Below are 13,721 nucleotides of genomic sequence, written 5' to 3' on the forward strand. Positions count from 1 at the left end.
AGACTGCCTTACTTTACTACTGAGAAATCTACTTCCTGCCCTTTTACATCTCATCTTCTGAAATACAATCTGCTTTGCTTCTTGGCATCCCCAACAGGTACTTTATAGACTTCAGTCCATTTTACCAAACTTTACATTTTACTTACCAAAAGTGTCCAAGATATCCGTGATAAGAACAAACTTGCTTGGATAAAACTGGATTACAGTAGTCTCAGAAAGAAGTTTAGAGCACTAAAAAGGGAAAAAGAGAGCAAAGTCTTAATTTTTACACTACAGAAGTAGAAAGAAATGTACATTATCTAAAAGCTTACTATAGCAATTTATATTTGAAAAGCTTAAGAGTCCATACAACAAAATGCAAGTTATTAGTAAAACATCAAAACCTTTTTCTTGACTTGCCAGGTTAAAAACTGCCCACACCTAAATTAGCTACCATACACAACAATGCGTTTTTGAGCATGAAGCTCAAATTTGGTGCAATACAAAAATACTTGGCACAGAATTATATAGCAAGTATTGCAATTTATGTCTATATCTAAGGGAGTCTGTGAGTACTACAAAATCTGGCAAATGCCAGTAAGAATAATTATTCTGTTAATGCTTACAATAAATAAAATAATGCTTCCAGTCAGATGAATACACAATATCTGCCTAATGTGACCTTTTAGTTTATGGTCCTGAACATTTACATAAAAATGCCCTAGTTTTTTCATAAGAAATGAGGAAAAACATTTGTTTCTGCTTCAGTCATTAATAGGAGATGATATGAATGCACATGAAAGCTAGGCAATTATCACAACAATCGATCTGTAAAGTACAAGATCTATGTTTGTTAAACAGTGGGACTATATACCTGCACTGATGGCACGCAGGAATAAAGCTCTAACCATGTCTCAGGTTAACAAAGTTCGATTAGTGGCTCATACGTGGCATGGATGGTAGTCCCAACATCAGTAAAACAAAGTTCAAAAACTGGGTAACCATTCTGAGATGTAATTCTTGACAATTTTTCATGTCGAGCTCAGGGCTGGTAAAGGTTACAAAGAGTTAATCAGCTTTGAAGAAAGATTTTGTTCTGTCCACATACAATCTGAGTTGTTGATGGGCATTCATACAGTGGAGGAGTTATCTGTCCTCAGCCTTAAGTGATAAGGAACACTGCAAAGTTACTGATCAATTCAGATTCAGTTCCATAGCTACTTTTGGAAAAAACACAATGATTTTTTCCTGAAGATTACCCTTCTCTTTCTGAAATATAAAGAGACTGACAGACAGTACCTCTAATGCAGAAATTCCAGTTGTCAAGGTTAATGATACTACAGAGTTGACAGACATTTTAACGCTCATGAAGTGGTTCTCAGGTCTGGCAGGATCACATATAAAATGTTCCCATAAGAAATTCTTTGCAAAACATTTACAGAAGTCTAGGATGAAGACCAGAATCCCAAATTAAAACAGGAAATGTCTGTAAGATGCAATTTAATAAAGAAATACCTTACTCCCAAATCAAACTCTTTGATATTGGAGCCTTTCATAGGGCTAACACAGAAACATTGAAAAACCCATTTTGATGTCTCTGCCCAAAAAGTTCAGTCTTACAGGAAAAAAAGATTACCCCAGTTTGCCTTCCTGACTAGTGCATCTGTGTCAGGATTGTCCCATGCCACTACAGTAGAGCTCTTTAAAACATTTAACAGAAAATGCCACCCAGATGGACTGCAAGGTGAACCTGCAGACCTTTTGCAAACTTAACTAAGGAGAAACCACTGAATCCAAGGGTTACTTCCCTTTTCTTGCACAATAAGGAAACGCTATCTGAAGTTCATGCCCTCTGTTGGAGAAAGTGGCAAAATGACATTTCCTTATTCAGATTTTCCTCTGAGAAGGTGAGGGGAAATTATGTGTGCCTTGGCTTTGCTTTGGTGTTTTTTTTAGCTGCAGTTAACTTTTAGGGAAAGGGAAAGGCTTGTAAAAGGTTGCAGAAGTCCTGCAGGAACATTTGGCTGAATCAGTGACTGTTTGAGCTTAGGTATTTGTGAAAATACTTACAACCTCAAATGCTATTTGCAAATTAACTGAAGGTTTTGCTTGTGCCAGGTGCTGTAAGACTAAGGTAGAGGTGATGGATTTATCAGGTATTGAGGTTATAACTCATTACAACTGAGTGACGCCTCCAGGTGCATCTGCAGTTAACTCCTACTGATGTCTCTAGGCGTCAAATACTGCTTGTTCATACCTGCATCAATAATTCCAAAACCATGCTATGTACAAGGTTTTAAAAATATTTCATTTTAAAGATTACACAATGGCAAACTCAACTGTATTAATATTTGACCTCTGTCTAGTGCAGGTAAATAGATATTAACGGTTGCGTTTATGATATTAAGTTATATAGATATTTTCACATTTTTCTAAATATCTCAACAACCAAGTAACACAGACAGAACTACTTGGCCTCATATGAAAGCTCTCAGCTAGATGAATAAAATTCTGCTGACAGTGTGTGTGTAACCTGAGTGGTAGCTGAGATATTTTAAGGTGTTTAAAAAATATTACAAATGTAATAGTTATTATGTCTACTGTGACTTATAAAATTCAGTTTAAGACCTAGAAACTAAAGAATGCTATTACTATAAAATAGTTTGTGCTGAAGAGCTTGCCGTTTACATTTCTTTCACAACCCCTAGTGTTCCAGAGATATGAACATTTGTTTGAAATGTGAGGAAATAATTTGATTCTGTCAAAAGGCTTAGGCTCCGCCAATTGGAAGTTACAGTGCAAACTTCCTGAGCTCCATTGCAGTGAATGAGATTTCTGGTGATAGGACCTCTGATGTTGACCCCAGCACTGGGAAGATCAGCATTACCAAAATCGATGATGACAGAATAGTAATTAAGTAAGTCAGATAAAGCCAAAAAACATGGCTACCAGTGCATAATGTACCAAAAATGCTGTCAAAAGTATGTGTGTGTCAATGAAATGATAATGCTGAACACTGCTCTGGCACGGACACTGGCAAAAAGAAGGATGGGACACATCAGAAGTGCAGGAAAAGGTAATGTTGAGGCATTAAGTGTGAGTATAGGTATGTAGAGGCTGGAAATCTGCAACCTAAGGAGAAGCAGTGGGTGAACTTCAGTGATGTGGCCAAAAGAGTACGTTTCTTTAGTTTCACTACACAATATATATTCTTTATTTTCACTAGACAAACTTTGAAATCTCTGCTAAATCTGCATGTAAATACTCTCTGCTCAACAGAGCACTACACAATTCTGCTACCAAGACAAGGAAGGAAGAAACAGAATACAAGTTAAAGTGGATTAATGGCCCAACTGGGTTTGCAGCACGATGGGAGAAAAGACGGAGAGAGAACCTTGGAAAAAATGGATACAGTACAGCAACCTAGAAGCCTTTAAGCATTGACCACTAGCCAACAATATTAAAAGGATCACCAATCAAGAAAAATACTTGACTTAGTTGCACCAAAAGCTACAAATAATATGTGTAAAATGCTCAAGCTGCTTGCAGACATCATTATCTTTATGGCAGCAATGAGATCTGGAGAAAGTAGCAAGAGCATGGGGTTATGGGTAGGAAGGAGCTTAAATTATGATGCGTTTGTCGCAGTGACTAGAGGGTGCAAAAGGTACCAGTCCTACTGTTCCAAAGTCAGGACAAGACATGAGAAACAAAACTGCCACAGATACACCAAATGTGAAACTTTTATCAATACATTTCCTTTGAACAGAACAATACTGTCAATTAAGTCCATGCATTTCCGTGAGAAAAAAAAATCTATGAACGGTTATCTTAAAACAAATGGAAATAAAAGCAGCTTTATTCTATAATGTTGAATTTCCTTCAAAATTCACTTCTTGAATCAGGACAGTAACAAAGGATAAGTTGTTCAAGGTCTAAATGAAAGATCTAAAAGGCACAGAATACCACTTCTTAAATCAAAACATATCATATGGCACTGAATACTCAAGACGTGAAAAAAAAAACACAAACATTAAGAAATAATAAATAGTATATTTTCTAAAAGTTTAGATACATTTCATCCCTCCCTGGCCTAACCTATACAGACCCCGGCTCAGGAAGCAATACAGAAAATACTTCAGTATTAAAAACCCACTCACTGAACATTTAGGTGATACATCAGTAGACAATATTAAACAAATAACAAGCATAAAAATACAAATCAGCATGACACTTGAGTCATAGTAAACAACAGTTCTTTGAATTTGAATACTATCCAATATACTATAAAAACAAAAGAAATGGTCTAAGACTGTAGATTTTACAAATAAAACCTAGAATAATGTTCTCCAATATAGTACAAAAAAAAAAGATTTTCTTCTGACAATAAAGCTCATACAGAGACTTTGCCAGTGAAACATTTTCAAATGTTTCAATGGAAATTGATTGAGAAAGAGAAAAAAAAAACACAGGAGTTGGCTAGAATACTCAGGAGTACATTGGACTCGAAAAATAATATGGTGCTGGGAGATGGAGATGAACATAAAGAAGACCAGAAAGACTGAAATTAGTGTATAAATGCGATACTGTAAAGCATCAGCCACATTTGTAAAGTATGGCTTTCCAAGAAAAGTGGCTGAGAAAGGCTGGATTGTTGAGATTCTTAAACATGTGGGTGGACTTTAAAGCACATACCCTGCTTTACGTCACTAACCTTTAGAAGGGCACTAAAAGGGGAAAAAGTAACCAAGTAAAATAATTTTTGTTTGTATTAGCATTTGCATAAAATAACTGATGATGCTAATCATGTTATACATAGTAAAACAGCTGTGTGTGGTGTGTAGTGAGGGCATTATATATGTGCGGATGAGGGTCTTTTCAGTGACTGCTGTATGCATTAAATATATTAAAGTAAAAAGTGTTTTTAGTTGTAAGAAATACAAGCTTTACAATATAACAAGAGTAGAAAGGATTGACAAAAACATGTTTACTGTAAATGTGTTGTGATCTTGTGCTGCTGGGATGGCTGGGGTGTAAATGGGCAGTGATTATATGTAGAATTAAGACATTTTCTCTTATTTTACAAGCAATAATGTCTAGATTAAGGCTCTTAGTTTAAGCTATAAACAAGTGCTTTTCCTATGCAAATAGGCTTGGAAAATAAGACAATATGATGAATGTGATAAATAATACTAAGTTTCTTACATATGTAGAGATGTTACTTTGTTATTTTTCTATTAGCAAACGTTCAGTGGGAGTCAAGTCTGCATCTGAAGGCAGTTGTACATTCTGTTCTGGGCTAAACTGACAAAGATTCATTGCTAACTAATTTTACAGGTAGACAAGCTATCTGCTGGTGTTAGCAATTCATTTTGAAAGTTCTGACCATTCTTTCCCAGGGGAAATGCAACATTTAAAGGTAAAATTTCAAGCAGTTCAGTGAAAAAAATAAAGCTTGAAATTATGGGAAGTGATTAAGAAATAACCTCCTTAGCAGCCTTAATACTTTAATGCATTTAATAGAACAGTGTACAATTTAGTTTTACTTAAAGATAGCTAGTGCACTTTCACTTAGGGCCAGAAGTTAATGTTTTCTGAAAGCATGCAAGCTGTTTTTCACATTAGGCTAGGGGAAGAGAGATAAAAAGAAAAGAACAACAGAGCAATCAGTTTACGTGGGAACAGAGGCTGTAGCACATACTTTAGCATGGCTAACGTCAACTTTACATTTGGTAATGCCTGTGGATGCAGCTGCCAATATGGGACAAATATTCCTATCTGGAGGATTAATATTTTTGAAGACGTACACAGTTTTGTGTGTTTGTTCTAAGTTAATAGGGGATGGGGTGTTTTGAAAATGTATTTAGTTTTCTTTTGTTTGTTTGAGGTTGCCATTTAAGCAAACGTTTTTAAAAATGTGACACAGGTTCAAATGGAGATGAGAAGAAACAACCGTATAAAAGATCAGCTTGCCAAACGGTGTGTGCTTGTAAAACAAAAACTGGAAATACACATTGAAAAAAACTGTCACGTACAATAGGATCATAGGAGATTACTAGGCTAATGGCCTTGGGGCCCTTACAAGCCTAGCCAACAGTTTATCCCCAAAAAAGAAACCTCAGTCAGCACCTGCCACCCCTGTCGATGGGTGACACAGGTGGAACCCCTGGAACAAATTTGTGATTTCCCAGCCACTCATCAAGGTTGCACTGGAAGAGGGTCGGCAACGTACTCTGACATGTATGGGAAGTCTATTCCAGAGACGGGGCAGACTCTGGGAGACAAACATGTCCCTCCAGCAGGTTTTGTTAATGTTGCATATTAGATTTAACCCTTTCAAGTGGATAATGCGTGAAGAATTAGACTTTTGGATATGGAGCATCTCTACTAGGGCTGGGTCTGAGACTGCCTTGTAGGCGAGACACAGATCACATGTAAGCAATCTGTACAACACCGAGTCCAGTGATAGTGCTTTGAGCCTTGTCCACATGGGACAGATGTTGGAGGACATGGATTCTCTTTGTGAGGTATTTCTGTGGCCTTTCCAGTTGGTGCAGGTGTTTGGAGAAGTACATACAAAACGGGGAGTTGTACTCAATTATTGGCCTAACGAGGGAGGAGTACAGAGAGGTAATAACCTCCTGTTTTCTGGATGCAATCCCTCTTCTTATGAAATGAACCAAGTAAAAGGCTTTTCTGACCACTGCCTCTACAAGATGGTCACATGCGAGACTGATGTCAACCTGTGTACGCAGCTCTCACACAGGTTGTGTGCTTAGGGGGTTGGCATTGATTGCTAATCAGTACAGGCAGTGTTTTTGCCAGATGGTATGATAATACTTTTTTTGCATTTAACTGAAGGCCATGACTTCGGCACCAGTCATTTGTTGCTGTGAGAACCTCTTGTAGTATGTTATCATCATTTGGGGACTCAATGACAGCACCCAACTTACAGTCATCTGCAGACTTGGTCAGCCACAGGCCTTTTGTCTTTGCCTGGACCTCTGAGAAGTATATGGCAAACAGGAGTCCCGACAGATCCCTGGGGAACACTACTAGTGACAGGTCTGCTGTTGGAGATGGAGATGCCCATTTTGCCCTTGTGGGTCTTATCGGTGAGCCAGCTGGCCAACCACCTGATGAGATAGGGATTTACAACAAGTTGTGTTAGCTTTTCAATGATGCCTGAGTGGAGGGTTGTGTCAAAGGCTTTGGCCAAGTCAAGGTAAGCCGTATATACTGACTTTCCCCTCATCCAGGGCCTTGTTGACAGTCTCAAAAAAGTCAACCAGGTTCAAAAGGCAAGATCTGCCCTTGACAAATTCGAACTGGGCAGGGTCAAGTGCTTGGAGATTGCCTATGTCCTTGTTTATGAAGTCCATAATAATATGCTCTATAGCGTTATAGATCAGACTTGCCAACTAATGGGGCGATAGTTTCCTAGGTCAGTAGTGGCACCACCTTTGCACAAGGGGATGACAATGGCATAGGCTGTGGTTGAACAGGGTGCTCAATGACAAAGCTAGTTCTTGCTGGAGATGGTGCAGAATACAGTCTGGGATACTATCAGGTCCCAGGGAAGCTGTGTTCTTTGCCTTGGATAGGGCTTTTAACACTTGATCTACAGAGATGTGAGGTGAGGAACAAGTATCAGGGATGTTGAATGGGCCTTTGTGGGGAGACAGGGGGGAGTAAAGTTTGCACTGAACCTATCTGCTAGCAGGTTGGTGAAGTCAACAGGATCAGTGTAAGGGGTACAATTAAGTACTAATTCGGAGCAAACCTGGGCTTTGCCATGGAGGTTCCTGATGTAACTGAAGAAGGATTTGTGGTTTCTCTTTGTTTCAGACGCTAGTTTCGATTCATAATTGCCTTTGGAGGTTTTCACTACTGATCTAATTTGCTTGTTGAGGCTAAGGAAAGAGTTTTTCCAATTAGGAATTTGTGCCTTTTTACCCTTGGACAACAGTTTCTTTCTTTTGTTGTAAAGCCTGTTGATAGAGAATGCCCACCAGATAGGTTTGTGTTTCACTGAGGAGCAGGTTTTAGTTCTGTTGGGTATGGGTGAGTCCATGCAGTTGTACAGGTGCTTGTACAGTGCACTGGCATACTGTTCAGCATAGTTGTCTGCATCCTCTGAGGGGGCGGTGGTGTGAAGCTAATGATACCCTCCCTTAGGAGGTTGTAGTCAGCTTTTCAGAATTTTTTAAGCCTGGTTGTGGCTGGGTGGTGTTGGGTGGGATAGAAACTTCGAATGAGACAGACCAATGGTCTGGTCACACCAGGGAAGAACTTATTATGGGAGTGGTCCAGCAGTTGCCCAGGTTGGTGAGAACAAAGTCCAGAATGTTATCTCCTCTTGTGGGGGATGAGACAAGCTGGTCTAGTGCGTTTGAACTGATAAAGTGAAGGAATTGCTGTGTGACTGCATTAGTGCAGGAATAGTTCACCCAGTCTATGGTGGGGTAGTTGAAGTCACCAAGGCTCAGGGTGTTAGGGGGTACCTTGATGAATTCAAGTAGGTCCAGGTAGGAGTAGTGGGTGTCCTGAGTCATGGAGAGGGGTCTATAGCTGGCTATAACTTGGACGGGTGTTTTGCCGACTGTCAGTTGCACCTGTAGTAGTTCCAGTGCATCATGCTAGCAAACCAGTCTGGAAGTGTGTTTGTCTTTAATGAAGATAGAGATGTCAAAATGTGTTGAATGAGATATAGCCTGGTAAGGCAGGGGTGCTCTCTGCAGCCTTGAACCAAGTTTCCGTGGCTGCACAGACATCAGCATCTTCCAATGCAAGGAGAGCCTCCAGTGACTGCATTTTCAGGTCAAGGCTCCTAGTGTTAAGCAGCATTTCCTTCAGTTTGCTTTTTGACAGATCTTTTAAGTTGGAAGATTTGTCTTTGCGACACTGCCTAAAAAAGGGGGGAGGCAAAAGCCTTGGCCAGAATCCGGAATCCCAGGGGTGGCATTTGGAGGCCATCTCTGGCAAAGCATTGAGGCTGTCAACCATGTCATCCCAGGCAGACAGCTACTGGATCCCCTTGGAATGACACCAGAAACTAAGCCAAATGTTGAAGTCAATTACTTTTTGTTGGTATTGTGGGTATCGTTCTTGGTGAAGGTAAGATGCTGCTTAGGGCAGGTCATACATGCCTGGGACACACACACTGAGTGCTCACTCATGTCTCCCTTCACACAGTCCAGGAAGGTACGTCTCAAGTCATTTACACCAACATGGACAATGACAGAGTCACACTTGTACCTGTTGTGGAGAGAGTTAAGTTCATGTGTGATGTGGTGGATTCTGGCACCTGACAGACAACTGACCATGACCTTCTCTTTGTCGAGGCTGGTGAGGGGGGACATCGGGGTATCTCACAATTGAGTCACCAATGACTAGTATGTTTGTTTTATCGTTATGCTTTATGGGCTGTGTTAGTTTATTAATATGCTTTATGGGCTGTGTTTGTGAGACACTGGTGTGTTGTCTGCTGTCTGTGCTGTATTTGGTGTTGTGTGTGGAATGTTTGTGAGTGTGTTTTGGAGGTCTCTGCTGTTTAGGGAAGTTTTATTGAGGACCACTGCATAGGTGCGTGCATGCTGTGCTTGGCTATGTGATGGTGGTCTGGTGTTTGTGCTGGCAATCTCCTCTTTGTCAGGAGTACTAACTGTGGCGCAAAACAGCATGGATTCCAGGTTACTGATGTAGACGCATTTTTCACAAGCAGAAGAATTATGTGCTAGGAGAAGATGATTGTCGGTGAACATAAGGCAGTTGCTACATTGTCTCAGAATTCCCATGTCAACCAGGCTGGCAGGAGAAACTGTTGGGAATTGTCCAGACATAATGTTCTGAAAACTTGGACGGACTTATGGAGACAGGGTCTTGATAAGGGTTTGTCCACAAGAGTGTAGACCATAAAAACAATCTTAAACGTAAAATAACTGGCCTGAAGCCCAAGTGCTAAAACCAAAACCAAGAGGCTTAGAATAACAGACAAATGTAATCAGGCTACTAAATAAGCAGTAATAAATGCAGCATAATAAAAATACTTGAACACTTAAGAGCAAGCAGCAAAGCAAAATAAGGTAATAAAGTAGGAAGAACACAACTACAGTAAAATCAGCTGAATAAAGTGCATTTTTTTAGGTTGAGAGGAAGGAAACAGAAGATAATTCACGATTAAGAAACTAAGGGGGTTGGCCTTCTCAAATGCTCTGTCTGTAAACAGTAGAATGAGCTGATGAGATGGGACTGGGAGGAGTGTCCAAAATCAAAGAAGTAAGGGGGTAGTCCTTCCCAAATGATCTCACTGTACTCAGTAGAGTGAGCAAATGAGATGGGACTGGGAGGAATGTCCAAAATCAAATTTACAACAGGGGCGGGCAATTCCAAAGCCACCATATTTAAGAATACAACATCACCTGTGCAGGAGGGTGAGAAAAACAAATTGCAGACAGAGACCAGCAATACTCAATCAAGCAAATAAATAAATGTAGTACAGTTTTGTTAAAATGTAGACAGAGACCAATAATATTCAATCAAGCAAAAAATAAATGCAGTACAGTTTTGTAACTATCACTGAAACAGATCAAGTGCAAAAAAGTATAATTATATCAGCTTTGTGTATCCAGATGGCTATAGAATCAATCACAGCCAGGCTACAAGAAGGCAGTTGAAGGCATCTGATGAAGCGTAGCTTGCACTACGTGAAAGCGCTTATTTCCCATTTTATAATAAATAGTTATCGTTTTATATGGTGAGTGCAGATTTGGATTTTTTCATGTTGGAGAGACTTTACTCATCTTGAAGGCAATATTCGTGGTGTTTGCTCTCACTCTTGTATCTATACAAGAAGGCAGTTCTCACACTGAACATAGGTGGGAGCAATAGCTTTTTATTATAATGGCTACACTATCCATACAATCCTGGAAATGAAATGGCCTTACACGTACAGACAAAAGGGAATAGTATTGAACTGGACAAATAGCAATGCTGCAGGAGACACATTTGGAAAGAAATGAGCATGTGACTTTGACAATGAAATGACTTCAGAATGAATACTAAGCAGAATATCAGGAATAAAAGAAAAAGGGAGTAATTAGAGTAATTGCTAGAGGGGCTCCAATAGTGACAGAAGAGGGGAAAAATGCAATAATGGTAGATTTGCAGAAGTAAGGGGCTATTGACAAGGAAGGAGGATTATGCTGGCACGTATTTATATGCCACAAAAAAAAATGTTTTATGGAGCTTAACAAATTGGGAGCCTTCTCCAGGAAATATTACAGCTTGGGACTAGAATTTGATTTTCAATAATAAAAATGTATCAGGATGACTGAAAATGGAAATACATCAAAAGAGAGCAAATTTCTGAACAAATTTATGAAAATATCTCGTATGGAAGATGTGAATTCAGTAGCAAGAGCTCAAACAGAATTCACATACTAATCCCCAAGGTATAATAACTAGGTAGAGATTATATTTCATAGGAATATGTGCATTTAACTCAAAGCTTTGGAAAACATCTAATAACTATTTCAAATCATGCACCAATAAAAACTACGATAAAAATGCAGGATAATGGAGTAAAAATAAGAGACTGGTACTTTCCCACCTACCCTTTAAAAAGAGAGTAATTTAATGAATGGGGAGTGGAAATTATTTAAGAATTATTAGGGAAGACAGAAATATCTTCAGAAGTTATAGGTAGTGAGTGGGATAAAAGAAAAATGGACTGCAACAGTGAATACACTTGAACATCTACATTTATGGTAGGTACACAACTGTACTATATTCATGATGTTTCACTGTTGCAGTCATTACTCTTGGGGAGAATCCCAAAGCTGAGGATGGGTGGCTGGGGCAAAATAGGATTAGGAGAGGCTATGAGGCCCTGCAGAACTGCAGTGGCAAAGCCTGCTCTGGATTTAGAGTAGAGAGGTAAGTGGTAGTGCTTTGTAAAAGTGTGCACTGAACTCCAAGTTGCAGCCTCTAAGATGTCTTTGGTTGGTACTCCTCTGAGGAAGGCTGCTGCTCTGGTCGAATGTGGCCTAATGTCCTTAGGCACAGATTTGCCATGTTGTGAATAGCAGAAACGAATGCAATGGCCTATCCATTTTGAAATAGTCTGTCTTGAGATAGCTTTTCCTTGTGATCCTGCAGCATATGCCACTAAAAGTTGCTCAGTCTTTCTGAAAGCTTTAGTTCTGTCCAAGTAGAAGCGTAGCTGTCTGTGTATGTCCAAAGAATGCAGAAGTCTCTCACCCTTGTTCTGTGGGTTTGGATAAAAGGTAGGCAAGTGAATGGTTTGGTTAAGGGCCACACAGGACACCACCTTAGGCATAAATGTAGGGTATGTCCTCAGAGAAACCCTGTCTGGATGGAAAATGATAAAAGGTTCCACAGCCATGAGTGCCTGTAACTCAGAGACTCGTCTTGCAGAGGTTATTGCTAGGAGCAGAGCTGTTTTCCACAATAAGAATTTTATATCAGCTGTTGAGGCTGGCTCAAAAGGAGGCAGTGTGAGTTTTTCCAAGACATAATTGAGGTCCCATGCAGGTATTGGTGTTCTCCTTGGAGGTCTTATGTTTTTGGCCCCTCTAAGGTACTCCCTTATTAAAGGATGATAAAAGATAGGTGGTTCTGTATTGTAATGGGCTGAAATGGCACAGGCATGGATCTTAATTGATGAAAAGGATAGGCCTTTGTCCAGCATCTCAGTTAAGTATTGTAAAATCTGAGGAATATTTGGTACAGACGTGTCAATTCCTTGTGCCTGGTTCCAAGCACAGAATCTCTTCCATTTTTCTGCATAAGATTTTCTGGTACTGGGCCTCCTGGCCTCCAAAATAACATCCATCACAGCTTTGGAGAGAGGAGTGTTCTGAATGGCTACATTATCCACCATGCTGCCAGATTTAAGGTCCTGAGTTGGCTGTGCAGGATCTGATTGTTTTGTTGGGTCAGTAAGTGAGGAGTTTGAGGCAATGTCCAGGCTGGACCTTGAGACAAGTTCTTTAGGATTGGGTACCAGTGCTGGCGTGGCCAGTCTGGGGCAATCAGTATCATTTTTGGCTTCTCTTGTCTGACCTTTGGGAGTACCTTGCGGAGGAGAGGCAGTGGAGGAAATGCATATACTGTTAGGTTTTTCCAACTGAAGGATAAGGCATCCACTTTCCATGCTTGCTTGTGTTAAGTCCTTGTGCAGAATCTCTGTAGTTGGCAGTTGTGAGGGGAGGCAAATAGATCTATGTCTGGGCATCCCCATTTCCTTGTTATCATGCTGAAGACTTGTGGATCCAGTTTCCACTCGTGGGGATCCATGAGGTTTCTGCTTAGTTCGTCTGCCAGAGTATTTACCTTTCCTGGCAGGAATTGTGCTTGCAGGTGAACTTGATAAGTCAATGCTGTGTTTCACAAGGTCATGGCTTGTCTGCAAAGGGGGTAGAAATGTGTGCCCCCCTGCTTGTTTATGTACCACATGACTGTAGTACTGTCCATCTTTATCAGTAGTTGTCCTGGATGAAGTAGATCCTTGAAAGCTGTCAGGGCATTCTGAACAGCTAGCATCTCTTTTTGATTGATATGAAGATGCATCTGGCTTGCAGGCCATGTGCCCTGAATACATTTTCCTGCATTGTGGGCCCCCCAGGCATAATCTGATGCATCCGTTGTTAGTGTCTGCCTGGCTGTGGGTAAAGTGAATGGCTGTCCCTTGTTGTGGTGACAGGCCTGTGCCCACCATC

At 40.2% G+C, this 13,721-nt stretch overlaps 1 protein-coding gene across 1 annotated transcript in view; it reads right to left on the bottom strand.

Annotated features, from left to right (window-relative positions):
- The window catches only part of VPS35L (VPS35 endosomal protein sorting factor like), a gene marked incomplete in the record, with an annotated part of 3,288,436 nt that overhangs the window by 2,863,730 nt on the left and 410,985 nt on the right, over positions 1-13,721 (bottom strand). The window contains 1 exon segment of the mRNA XM_044089753.1: positions 147-231. Coding sequence (XP_043945688.1) covers positions 147-231 — 85 coding nt within the window.

This window comes from Protopterus annectens, chromosome 12.part0 (genome assembly GCF_019279795.1).
Source record: "Protopterus annectens isolate FY-2018-M chromosome 12.part0, PAN1.0, whole genome shotgun sequence".
NCBI lineage: Eukaryota > Metazoa > Chordata > Ceratodontiformes > Protopteridae > Protopterus > Protopterus annectens.